At 34.1% G+C, this 13,567-nt stretch overlaps 2 protein-coding genes across 2 annotated transcripts; both read left to right on the plus strand.

Annotated features, from left to right (window-relative positions):
* The first annotated feature begins 231 nt into the window (after nt 1-231).
* LOC114166705 (WD40 repeat-containing protein HOS15) lies at nt 232-10,869 on the plus strand. The gene is made up of 15 exons (XM_028051484.1): nt 232-405; nt 485-577; nt 2,136-2,281; nt 2,395-2,728; nt 3,662-3,756; nt 3,866-3,912; nt 5,374-5,524; nt 5,953-6,016; nt 6,965-7,123; nt 7,250-7,371; nt 8,044-8,118; nt 8,301-8,354; nt 8,458-8,531; nt 9,944-10,018; nt 10,373-10,869. The coding sequence occupies exons 2-15, from the start codon at nt 517-519 to the stop codon at nt 10,590-10,592; spliced, it is 1,677 nt and encodes a 558-aa protein (XP_027907285.1). The 5' UTR covers nt 232-405; nt 485-516; the 3' UTR covers nt 10,593-10,869.
* A 1,407-nt stretch (nt 10,870-12,276) lies between these two features.
* On the plus strand, nt 12,277-13,334 carry LOC114173032. Its single transcript, XM_028057226.1, has 3 exons — nt 12,277-12,555; nt 12,647-12,765; nt 12,994-13,334. The coding sequence occupies exons 1-3, from the start codon at nt 12,401-12,403 to the stop codon at nt 12,999-13,001; spliced, it is 282 nt and encodes a 93-aa protein (XP_027913027.1). The 5' UTR covers nt 12,277-12,400; the 3' UTR covers nt 13,002-13,334.
* Nucleotides 13,335-13,567: the final 233 nt, after the last annotated feature.

Genomic DNA, 13,567 nt, shown 5'->3' on the forward strand with positions numbered 1-13,567 from the left:
TTTTAAAATTTTACTAGTTATTATTTATTACTCTTTCTAGAAATTGATATTATTTTTGAAGTTGAAACTTTTCTGATGCTCAAATCTATTTTAAGGAAATTATACGATAAACATGAGACTCCATAAAAATAAATATAATTTTGTATATAATAAAATTTGCATTTCTTAATTTTTAAGTAAAACGAGGGTACGGAGAGGAGTATATGTATATATACATAGACAAATTGCAGAAAAGAAAATTAAAAGAAAAGAAAAAAGCTACCAACTACACAGACACCGAAGGTTCTGCATTGTCGTGCAGAGAGTAACGTTCCAGTGGCAGGTCTGTGGTTGCAGCTGTCACCTTGCCGGCGAGTACCACCTCGGCATTTGTAATTCAGAAGCTACTCCTTCCTTTGCCGTTCGGTATACTCTCTTCCTCTTTCTCTTGTTTATGCTTCCGCACACGCTTCCTTGCTGTTTGCGTAACCATTTCTTTCCGAAGGTTGCTGAATCCGTTTGCTCAGAGGAAGCAACATGTCCACCATCACCTCCGTTGAACTCAATTATATCATCTTTCGCTACCTTCACGAATCAGGTTTCTTTGTTTTCCTTCATCCTTCGTATTCTTTTTCTTTCTACTGTTGTGAATTTCCTTATTATATAACATGCCTTTCGTTTTGCTTGCTCGCCCGCTCTTATTTTGCTCCTGTGCGGTTACTGAAACATTGACGGTACAGATTTTGGGCGAATTTCGATTTTTGGAATTCTTACTGTTTTGACTGGTTGGTTTGACCAAGCGCTGAAAATGTTTGTGGGTGGCTAATTGGTTAGGGTTGGCGGCAGTTGTGGTTCGAAAATTGACCTTTTAATTTTATTTTGGTTTAAGACAGAAGGAGTGAACATTGTTTGTTGTGTTGCTGAAAGATTGTTCGCTGGTTTTGAGACTACAATGTAGCTCTGAAGTGGAATTCTGTTTTATTTTTTATAGTCACAATTTTTTTTGGTATTATCAAATAATGCTCACCCAATTCTAGGGTGAGAGTAGGAGTTGGGTTAAGACCTTTTCCTTAGAGGTGATCAAACCGTCATTTGCAACCCAATTTCATCTTGAGATTGCACTGCAATCAGACATTGCTAGGTTTTCAGTCACGATTGTTATCTACTAAAATGCTTGCAAAATATCACTCTAGTCCCTTGAATTACTTGCAAGAGCAAGGTTTACTGATCTAAGTTATGATGGAGGAACTGGTAATAAATAACAAATGGTATTTTAATCGTTAATATAATGTATCAAACAATATTGAACCAAACTAAATAAAACATACTATTCATTATTTTTCCAGATCTAAACCTGTGTGACCAATAGGTAACAAAGGGCAAGTTTACAGTTTCATCGGACTAATCCTCATAACTTCTTGTGACTTTATTTTATTGAAAAATAAATTTTGCCTACAAAGCCTTTACTCTCATAACATACAATATTCAAAATTAATATTAAAACCAAGTTAAATATGCCATAGCACACTAGTTAAATAATACAATATATTCATTAAGTACGAGTAATTGAACCTCTAGCAACAAAGGAAACTGTCAGCTGCTTTGATAGTTAAAATTTATTTCAACCTAGAAACATAATATATAAAACTCATTAGAAGAATTGTTCTTTGTATGTGTGTAGGGGTTTGTTAATATTTTTGCATTTAGTTTTTATAAGGTATATTTTCATAAGTTATAACTTCTATTTTCTTAAAATACACTGAAGATGAAAGTTTGTCAATATCTCCGTGTGTATTTAGGGAAAATCTTTACCTTGTCTTGCATACGTTAGTGAATCCCGTTTATATGTATATACATTATATATACATTTATGAAATAAATGCTATTGGCAATTTTTCATTTGTAAATTAAATTTTTTTAATGACTTTAGAAAGATAACTATGAGGAATACTCCATTGTTGCAATAGAGTCAGTGGAATAAAATGGACTAGGGCATCCATTAAGGTGGGAGAAGTTCTGAAATTAATGTTATAAATTTTCTTACTTAACAAACAAAATGTTTCTTTTAATTTTAATGAAGCTTTCTATATTGATGTTAGGGGCATAATGTGCAAAGAAACTGAATTGGATTTTGGTTACTGTTGTCATAACTGCAGGTTTCATACACACTGCTTTTGCGTTTGGAAATGAGGCAGGTATTAGCAAAAGCTCCATTGATGGAACGCTTGTACCAGTAGGTGCTCTTATTAGACTTGTTCAGAAGGGGCTACAGTACTTGGAGATGGAAGCCAACTTGAGTAATGTTAGTATTCTTTATTTTAACTCTAGTTTTTACTGCCAGCACATCCACGTGTTTGAATAGTATTTAAGCTTTTTGTACCCTAGGATGCATACTGATCGATGTTCGTTTGTCAGAGTGATATGAACCTGGATGAAGATTTTTCATTCTTACAACCTTTGGATCTTATCACGAAAGATGTGCACGAACTTGGGAAAATGGTTAATAAGAAAAGGAAAAAACTACATAAGGATAGAAATAAGGAATCTGAAAAGGAGCATGAAGGTGGGCGAGGATGGGTAAAAGAAAAAGAAAGACATGAAAGGGCTAAAGAATGTGAAAAGGATAGAGATCAGGCAGAAGATGTTAAAGAGCTAGAACAGAAGCATGGCAATCAGACTGGTAAAGAACTGGTCACAGATCAAGAACACATGGTTTCTGTAATGCATGAAAAGAATAAAGCTTTGGAAGGTACTCACCTATTATTCTTTGCTGTATGTTTAGCATTTCATGCGGTGTAACTACGTTATTTTTATTACTAATCTCCCAAGTGTAAATTTTCCTTATAATCCTATGTTCTTCTGTTATTTTTAACCGTTTGCTGTTCATCTAAACATTTTTTTGCTATTATTAAGGTTCTCCTTGTAAAATTTGTACAATTGTAGTATATTGTTTTGCATGTTGTGATTAATCGATCAACTAATGAATGATGTTGGACCTTGGTGCCATGTTAATGTTACTGCTCTGTGACCTGAAGGTGACAGATTCAAATCCTGAAAGCTGCCTCTCTGCATAGGGCAGGGGAAATGCTGCACGCATCTTCCCTCCTTATACCCCATCTAGTGGTAGCCTCATGCTCTGTGTCCCTTGTTGTGATCAGTTGATCAATGGAGTAAGGACTGACGATATAATAATGAGCTACAGATATTGTAGAGAGCTAGTAACTCTCAGCGTATTGTCATCCAGTGCTTTATTATTATTATTATTCTGTCTGTATCAGTCGTACTTCTAAAATATTGGCTATCTGGCTTGTTTTATAAATCCACTAAAAAATTACGCATCTGGGTTGCTGTTGTAATGAGTTTCATTGAATTATTAGTTTATTATTAGCCAATTTTGTGGGATTTAGGATTATAAATGTTCTCTTTGATATCATGTATTTCTACCCTTATGTCCTTATACTATTTTGTGATTATTTCTAGCAGAAGATTCTTAATCTTTTATTTGTTTTCTTTATTTTTCTTTGGGAATACCCCAATGAAATTTCTAATTTAGTTGCATGTTTTTACGACACTGGAACCTGCCTGCTCTCGGTTAGAATATGCAAAAATTCAAATTAATTTTCTGTCCAATTAATATTTTCTCTTCAACAAATAAATTAAATGTTTTCATTCGTTTTTGTAGGACTGGAGCCGATGGACATTTCTACAGTATCAAGATTGCAACCATGTGAAATCCATAGTTCAGACGTGATGGTTTTGGAAGGTCATACTTCTGAGGTGAAATATTTCATCAATATGTTTTTGTTTTGTTAACTTTTAACATTTGCTTTCATATGCTGTTTTTATTGTAAAACTCTATTAACGGGCCTGTTTACTGTACACCTAGGTGTGTGCCTGTGCATGGAGTCCTACAGGATCTCTTATAGCATCTGGGTAGGTATCTTCTTTGTGTTTGACTTAATTTTTGCATAAATATGTATTTATGAGTGTGTTTTTTATAGTTGGGCACTATATTGCTCAATTTGGATTTTCATTTGTTATACTTCCTTTTTGATGAAGAGATGCCAACTGTATTGGGGATTTTGGGCTTGTTCATCTTTAATACAAGTATATTGGCAAGAGCGGTTGCAAATCTTGTCAGAATTCTTCATCAGTTGTATACTTGTATCACTGGCTAAATTAGGGAATTTAAGGACTACTAGATTCCTGTTTTCAAAAGCAGTTGTATTTTTTTTTTTTAAATTAAAAGTTTGAAAATGTCTTTTATTCAGTTTATGCAACTTTAACATTGGTTTTTTATCTATAAAAACAGAAAATCCTAGCAATTTCAAATGTTCTTTAGAATTTTGTGTTATATAAACAACTGCATTCAAGGAGTCATTGAGTCAGTTATATCATAAATAGCATGTGCATAGATCGCATCTTGCGGATAAGACACTTTGAATCATCTGCAACTGCATTCATGGTGTCATTAAGGTATTTATGTCATAGATAGCAGTTAGATAAGATACTATCCACATAAGTTATCTTCCTCATTTGCTGGAACTTTGGAGAGGTATCTTTGAATGATTTGGGTTTAAATGGCATGGGAGACATTTCACCCATCTTAACTGGCATTCAAATTCCTTTTTTTCTTCCGTGGTCTTTTTTAAACTAACAGTAAAGGGTGTTTCTTTTAGAAGATCTCCATCTTTTTTCAAATTTTCTTTTCTAGCCTCTTTTCTTGCCAATTGATCATTTGCTTTAGTAGTTTATTAGATACAAAAGCAGGCTTGAACTCTTTGTGTGCTTGTCTATCTCCACTTACACATAGGTTATGTGTGGCTTTAGTTGAATCATGACAATTGAGTTTCCTGAGTAAAATGAAATATTGGAAACTTACAATAGATGGAATCACATTTTTCCCCTTAATTGAATTGATTGCTTTCTGATTTTCGTAATGATATCTTCATTCCATTTTGCTAAGCTGATCCATTCCTTTATTCTGTAAAACTCTTTTGAAAGTTATTTAATTGTGTAGATGTTTGTTTTGCTCTAACTTTAAACTTTTTTTTTTTATAAAGACATGGAATATTATCAAAGGACCTTAAATTTTGTTCACAGTAAATTTCAAAAGATATGTCATGTTAGTTGGAGGACATGACATATATTCTAAGATATTGAATTCTGATTCTACATGTCCTTGTTATCTATATCTATAGAAAATGATAAGTGAAAAGATTTACGTACGGCACTAGTCTTTTATTTATTTATTTTTTTCTGAAATATGTTTTAAAGAATGCTTTTATTGTTTTCTCAAACAACTTTCGAGACGGTAAATTGTTTCAGAAATAGGGACCTGATGAATGGCTTCTTACAATATCTTTTAACTTCTCTATCATCATTTCAACTTAGGTCTGGGGATTCAACAGCTCGTATGTGGTCAATACCAGAAGGGAGATGCAAATCTGCTTCGCTGAATGACCCTCCAAATGTGTTTGTGTTGAAGCATGTTAGGGCTAAACCAAATGAGAAGAGTAATGATGTCACTACACTTGATTGGAATGTGAGTTTGATTGCTTATTCTAGTTTGAACAAACGATTGTTACTGATTGTGTCTTACCCCTCTCGTGTTCTTTTACTCATTTTTTACGTACATCTCTATGTTTTTCAAACCTATACCAGCCTCACTAAAGCCGGGTAAGTCTGTGAGAAGGAAATTGTACAAGAGGTCATGTTTTATATGTTACATTTTCAAGGGAGGTTTGTGTAGGTCTGTTGTGTGAAAGTTAAGAAAATAGATAGGAGATTAGCATCTTCTTTTTAATTCTTTTCTTCAACTTGTAACTGAATATTTGAAGCATGTTTATTTTCCTCTCTCTTGGTATGCTTAGGTATTTATTTCTGTGAGTGTAATCTTTGTATCTTTAATATGTTAAGCAATAATTGTTTTTTATTTTACGAAAACCTTGACCTCTAGTTGCCGTTATGCAGGGGGAGGGGACACTACTTGCAACTGGCTCATATGATGGGCAAGCAAGAATTTGGACCACCAATGGTAGGTCATTTCTCATAAACATTGACTTTCAGTTAAGCCTTTTGTGAGATATACACGATTAAGATGAAAATAACTCAAAGATTTTTTGACCTAGGGATAGCCACACTTGCATTAGCTTGAGACCCAACGTTTTATTCTTTATTGTAAATGATTAATATCACCGCCCCGAGCTGGTACAGACACAGCTGTGGTTTTTCTAAACAAAAGGTTTTTGAGTATTGCTTCAATATAATGTTTTTCTTTTAGAGTTTATTTAACGAATCTCAAACTAAATGATTCAAATGATGAGGAATATTATACTTTAATAACTATTGTGTGGATACTGTTGTCGTTTGTCGCAAGTGTTGATATCTTAGATTTTTTTTTTCTTTTATCTGTATGTAAAATCATAATTTTTGTGATTGTTTGCTTTACATGTTGGAAAGCTATTACATATATTATTAGGGAGGAAATGTGAATTTAATTTTGAGTTGGGCCAAACTTCCACTGGGATTCTTTGCAACAGAAAACTAAACACTCAATTGTTGGAAGTCCCTAGTTGAGTGGAAATAAAGTCAATTCACAATATATTAGTGGGTGCAAACTTAACCTTATAAACCGGTTTTGTAGGGTTGAGTTAGCCTTAAACTTCATTTCTTAACATGGTATCGGAGTCGTAGTTCAAACCTATCCTAGTGTCGTTTGTTATTTGTTGGATCTATTGTTTCACCGCTACCGAGTCGTTGTTGGACCACCCATTAATGTCTAGTCCCAAGATGTATAAGCATCAGTGTGAGAGGGTGTGTTGAAAGTCCTACATCAACTAGAGATAAGTCCAATTCACAATAAATAAGTGGGTGCAAACCTCATCTTACAAGTCGGTTTTGTGGGATTGAGTTAAGCTTAAAGTCCATTTCTTAACATCAATTATTATTTTGAATTTTGATCATGCACTGATTTTTTTACCAGGTGAACTGAAGAGTATATTAAGCAAACACAAGGGACCCATATTCTCTTTGAAGTGGAATAAGAAAGGTGATTATCTTCTAACGGGAAGTTGTGACCAATCTGCAATTGTCTGGGATGTGAAAGCTGTGAGATGGAAACAACAATTTGAATTTCATTCGGGTAAACTATTAAATACAACTTTCCTTACAAGGTGGAATTGTATAGTTTTAAAAGAACTCTTTGCAATAATATTTTTAACTTTTTCTATAGATAAGTTTTAAAATTTGGGCTTTCTATGCTGTTTAGGTTGGACACTTGATGTTGACTGGCGCAACAATGTGTCATTTGCAACAAGCTCAACTGACACTAAAATACATGTGTGCAAGATTGGTGAAAACCTCCCAATTAAAACTTTTGTTGGGCATCAGGTTCGTGCACCTCTCCTCTCTGTTTTTTTTTCAGATTACGCTAGAGGTTAAAAGTGTAAAGTATGGTTAATTGTACCGATTGATGGATGATCCCAGGATAGTGCTTTGACAATTAATCCATTCCCTACTTTATTAATAAGAAGTTAAAAAGGCCTGGCCTGGTTAACCAATGAATCTATGTACACCCTTGGGGTGGTGTTTTGAAGATGAATCCTGATAGAAAACAAGGACTGTCTTATATAAATCTAAGAAAGTGCAATGAATGGGATCTATTTTCACACGTATAAGTATTCCCTGCACACCCTTCTTCCAGCTGACTAGTGTGAGGCCTTCTCTAGCTTGTAGCTTCTCGAATATATTTTGGGTAAACCTGGGCATATTGAATATGGCTCGACATGGTGGACTGGGAGAACCCCAGTCTGATTCTAATATATTGTAGTGCTAACAAATCCTGATTTTCAAAGTTGTCACATTACCTAGGTGGTCTTCTTATAAAAGTCTGCAGCTCTACCTGAATTATTTGGACAGCAAAGTAGTTAATGACCTGTTTGATTGTTGAATTCTGTGTAACTAGCTTTATAGGTCCTGCATTAAGTTGACATATTTCATTAAAATGCAATATGGTGCTTGGATAAGCTTTTGCGGGCTAATGACGGCCTTTCATTATTTCAGAGTGAAGTTAATTGTATCAAATGGGATCCCACTGGTTCATTATTGGCCTCTTGTTCCGATGATATGACTGCAAAGGTAACATCACTCACTGTTATGGTTTAATTTATCATTACATAATAGCCTTTTTTGGTGGTACTGGATTTTGCAATCAGACCTTTTATGGAATTTTTTTTATCAGGTAAACATGTATTCTTGCTGAACTAATTGTAAAATTCTTGTCTTTGTGCGCGGTATGTTTGCCATTTATTGTTTTGTAGATATGGAGTATGAAACACGATAAATATCTTCATGATTTTAGGGAGCATTCCAAGGTACCATTTATGAATATTTCTTTATGTTAGTGTATTTATATTTCCTTTTGAATTTTTCATGTACTATGCAGATAGTTGGAACAACTGAATAATTATTTTGCAGGAGATATATACTATCAGATGGAGCCCAACTGGTCCTGGTACCAATAACCCTAATAAAAATTTGGTGTTGGCTAGGTATGTTAGTTGCTTGAAGTTAGATTCATTTCTTTTGAGCTTTTAAAATGCATTGGTTAGCAACATCATCTTTGGTGCTCTAAATAGCCTTGTTCGGTGCTTACTATAGAATCTTATGCCACCTTTAGCATGTTCTGATTCCTGTTGATGTGTGCATAATGCTTATTGTTGTTTGATGACGGGACACTTGTGATTTATCTGAATATATATAATATTGCATTAGATCACACAAAATATAGCATTTTTATCTTGCTGTGCCAGTTTCGGAAACTCCTGCAGAAGATTGTGATGCAGCATGTGACCACTAATTTCCTACTTTCCTATATTTAGTTTATGTTTTGATTCTGTTTCTAACGAGTTCCCTAATTTCCTTTTTCAAGTTAGTTTCTTAGTTTCCTTACTTTGATGCATTCTATTTAAAGCCTGAGGTGTAATTAATTGAGACAATCTTCTGGTTTATTATCAAATCTCTGCGTGCTTTGAGTCATACATTCCTGAAACAATCTTCCACTAAATCCAAAATTGACATCAGAGTTTGGACTAAATCAAGATCTGATGGCCAAGGACGGTCTTGGTGGAGATCGATCCTCTGGCTATGAGTATCAGATTGGAAGGGTTGAACAACTTAGTGGCCCCAGTGATGTTCTTCGTAATCTCACACAGATGATGATTGCATTTGCTGTCACTCACACAAGTTACACGTTATATTCTGTATACACCATACGTAACTGCCTACTCCTTCAACATCTACAAAACACATTATTTTTTAAATACATAATTGCCTACTCCTATAACTGCTATATGGCAGATTTTGTTCATAGAGCATCTATCTTCAACGCAAGAATTGATTTGAGTTTTTAATTCTCGACAAATAAGATTTAAGACCACTAACTATTTTCTGTATGTCTCGTTTCATCTCGTTACTCCCATAATAATTCTCATTTTAAAATGTATTTATTAGTTAGGCATCTTTAGTGTTAGGCTACAGTTGCTTATATAAACAGCTTTTATAATAACTCTAAGAACCCATTTGTTCCAATGGTAATTTCAATTGCTTAATTTTAAGAATCAATAATTACAACTCCAACGGAGTTGAATTGATACAACAACCTGTGATACAGGTGGGTTTGTTTGGGCCTAGGACTGGAGGCCAGTTATTGTTCCTCGAACATGTTTAACTGTTTGAAGAGTTAAACCCACTTTGCATACTGTATGTGGCAAAGTTTCTAATAAATTGACGCTGTTTGTTTTTCCTAAAATGTTGTTGTCTTGTAGTTTGCTTATGTTGATCAATGAATGTGCAGGGCATATGTACATGCAATCATGTTCGCTAGCGTTTTTTTAATTTTTCTCAATACTAAACGAAAAGTTTGTTTCTTTATTTTAAGCGATCTAGTCATCTTTATGTGCAGTGCATCATTTGATTCAACGGTAAAGCTTTGGGATGTGGAACTTGGGAAACTTGTCTACAGCTTGAATGGACACAGGTATAGTTTCTTTAGCTTTGCTTTATTTATGTATGGGATAAACCATTAAATTCCTCCTCCCAGCCTATATTTCCTTTTGTTTGAAAGTGATGAATTTGGTATGCGGACTCAACAACTTGAAGCTTGCAGCTTCCATTTTAGTTTCCACCGAGCTCAATTGAATTTTCTTACAATCCAAACTTGTTGTTTATCTGGTGATAATTGTATACCCGTGGTCCTTCAAAATAGATTCTTTTGGTAAAAAAGTTTCAAATTTAGTACAGAGAATATTACCTCTTCCATTAAACTCCTCCTCCCAGCCTCTTTGAATATTACAATCCCTTTGATTCCAACTTTATTTATTTGTTTCTACAGAGATCGTGTATATTCTATTGCATTCAGTCCCAATGGTGAGTATTTAGCCAGTGGGTCTCCTGACAAATCGATGCTGATATGGTCCTTGAAGGAAGGCAAGATAGTTAAAACCTACACTGGTGATGGAGGCATTTTCGAGGTGTCTTGGAATAAGGAGGGTGACAAGATCGCTGCATGTTTTGCCAATAATACAGTATGCGTTTTGGATTTCAGAATGTAAGATCCTGCGAAGCACCAAGTTAACTTGCCTAGTTAACTTTTTCTCTCTCCTTACTTTTGAAGAGATCTATGGAAGTGTAGATAGGTTGCCCGTCTTAACCATAGTTGTAGGCATAGCTTATGGTTCTGAGATCCTGTAACTGTATTTTTCTATAGATCGTCAGTAAGAAGTAACGTGTAGGAGCGTACTCTCGATCAAAACATGTACAGATTGAGTTTGAGACATCGTGTTTTATCATAGTACTTCGTGTGCAATTCAAAGTTAAAACCATACTACAGATATTTGAGTTACACCGGGAAGTATTCGTTAAACACGATAAAGGAGTTTGACTTTCGTATTTTCTCAAATATTTCTATAAATTTCATGGTAAAATTTATCAACATAAATTTACAAAAGTTTGGCTTTTATGATAATTATTATTGAATAAATATTTATTTAGTCTACAATCATGTGTCGCACATATAATTTTGTAATGATGTCAATGTTCTTCAGCCTTTGGCAAAAAAGCATTACAGGTTATACGAGTCACCAATAAACTGTATATCACATTAGTTGAAATTTATATAGGTCTTATAGTCTCACTAATTAAGGTTGTGTAAAATGATGAATTAGACTTATTAATAGAATTTCATGAATTTTATCTAAGGAAAAAAAATTAAGAGAAGTCTTATTAACAATGTGATTAATTTACATTGGAGCCTATTTTGTGCCCTCTTTAGTTCAACCAGAGGGTTTATGCTGGGACTTCGTTACTCTCACTCTTTTTAATTCTCACACTTCAGTATCTGTTTTTGCAATAATAGTTTCGAAAAAAAAAACACTTTTGAAGTGTTTCTAAAACAATGAAAACGGGTTAAACAAACTCACATAGAAATCGTGTTGACTAAACTTTACTTTGAAGAATACTTGTAAATTTTTTTTTATCAAAATAAGAAGTGAAAATACTTTGAAATGTCTAAATAATTATAAATATTTTAACTTATATTTAAAAATCATGATGATGACTATAATCATGATCATAAAAGTCCATGGAAAGCTAATGTCAAATTTAATGTGAATTGAAAGTTCTATTTTAAATAAAACTGAGTAAAATAAAATAACTCATAAATATATTAATTTTAAAAAAATATTGGAGCTCATACTGAGAAGAAATGAACAGGTGAAAGTCTCATATGTCGATATTTATTCATATTCATTTACGTTTATTCTAAATGTCGTTCCTTGATAGGAAAAAAGCCACAAAATCAAATAAATAAAAGGAGAAAAAGGTTTACAAAAATGGACATTATGTATCTAGCTGATGAATAAGAGAATTTACTAACAAAATTTTTGTTTCTTTCTGAAAGGTAACAAATTTCTTTTAAAGTAGAAATATGTGAGAGAAAGCACAGACACGAATGTTGGAAAAAAAAATATTGAGGCTATGATAATTTTTGGGGAAACATTTTTAATTGAGAATTTATCATGCACTTTTTTATTCACTTCTCATTGTTTACTAAATGTTTTTTTTTTTCTGAAATATTATACACTTAATTATGAAATATTTAAATAGTATTTTTTTAAAATTTAATTATCATTTTGTAATTGTTCTTCTTCTATAAATATTAGTTAATTAATTAATTTATCGAAAGCCCAAATTGCCGAGATTAGTATCAAAAGGGCCATTGTTCAATCTTTCTGGGCCACAGTCCAGTTAAATGTGGGCTTGGTTCTCTCACAACAACCACACCAGGGTTTAGCTTCTTCCTCGCGCGCTGCCTGAACCCCTAATCTCGGGTCCCATTTCCGCACAGAGCAAAATCAAAGAAATGGCGTGGCGCGGTGGATCTCTCTCGAGGTCGTTACTCTCCGCCGCAAGAACCATACCAACTCGTTCCTCCGCTTCTCGCCTCCAACGTTCTTCTTCCCCTTCCCTTCGCTCTCACCTTCTTCACCCTCGCCGCCCCCTCTTTACACTTCCCAGGTAAGGTAACTTGTGGTTATTTTCCTTATAACCTATTTTTGCATAATTATTCAATATTTTTTTCTTCTAAAATGTAATTTTATCTCTGCAGGACAATTGGAATTCTCGGGTGCACGCAATCGTTGATGCCTCTGCACAGCGCTGATGCCGCCGCTCGTCTGACTTCTCACATCTCAGTCGAATCGCGCGCTTGCTGCGAATTGTCCCAGGGTACTTGTTCTTTCCGAAGTCGTATTTCTTATTTTAATGTGTCATGCTTCTTTCTGTGTAATGTGCTATTAATTTCTCTGTATATTCCACACTACGGTTTCTTGTTGATTTTAGAAAAAAAGTTTATTAAAAGTGTACATCTGAAATTATTAGGAATAAAAACTAATTTGAAATGCTTGCGAACAAAATTCAATATCGTGTTTATTTAAATGTCTTTGTTTCCAACAGGTACTTGAACAGACTTTGGAAAATGTATCAGTGGTGATTATACGTTTGACTGGATGTGAAATGGTGGCTAATGCTTTGAGGCAGGAAGCCTGTTGGAGGTTTGGGTTGTTCAATTGAGAAATATTATCATTTGTATGAATAAAGCACACAGCGTATCCTTCTAATTGAAACTTTTCATGCATTGATCGGCATCGACATTCTTTGGGAATGAGGTTATGCTGAAATTAAGTGTTGTGTAGATGTTAATCAATAGATTGGCTTCTCATTACCGGATAAAGTACTTGCAACGGTTTTACTTTGTGCCTTGCATAAAATTAGAAAGTTTTATACTGTTGGTTAAATTTGTATTTCTGCTTAATATTATTGTCAGGCAGATAATAGAGAACGTGACTAAGAATTCGCAGCAATACATGCATGGCTAGTGGTGGTTTCACCTTTGCTATAACTACATGGTTTCCCCAGGCAGGGTTTAATGCAATGCATACTTAACTGCTACATCTTTTCCTCATTTTATGCAGCACCTAGTCATCATCTTCATTGGATGATAGGACTAATCTCAATTTGTGCTCGAGCT

This window comes from Vigna unguiculata, chromosome 2 (genome assembly GCF_004118075.2).
Source record: "Vigna unguiculata cultivar IT97K-499-35 chromosome 2, ASM411807v1, whole genome shotgun sequence".
In the NCBI taxonomy this organism is placed as follows: Eukaryota; Viridiplantae; Streptophyta; class Magnoliopsida; order Fabales; family Fabaceae; genus Vigna; species Vigna unguiculata.

What these genes read in the sequence shown, in the direction of transcription:
- LOC114166705 (XM_028051484.1), top strand. Translation starts at nt 517, where the DNA reads ATGTCCACCATCACCTCCGTTGAACTCAATTATATCATCTTTCGCTAC. An exon ending in AAGAATTTGGACCACCAATG is followed by an intron (nt 6,017 to 6,964) that starts GTAGGTCATTTC and finishes TTTTTTTACCAG; the next exon opens with GTGAACTGAAGAGTATATTA. An exon ending in AAAAATTTGGTGTTGGCTAG is followed by an intron (nt 8,532 to 9,943) that starts GTATGTTAGTTG and finishes CTTTATGTGCAG; the next exon opens with TGCATCATTTGATTCAACGG.
- LOC114173032 (XM_028057226.1), top strand. Translation starts at nt 12,401, where the DNA reads ATGGCGTGGCGCGGTGGATCTCTCTCGAGGTCGTTACTCTCCGCCGCA. An exon ending in CCCCTCTTTACACTTCCCAG is followed by an intron (nt 12,556 to 12,646) that starts GTAAGGTAACTT and finishes TTATCTCTGCAG; the next exon opens with GACAATTGGAATTCTCGGGT.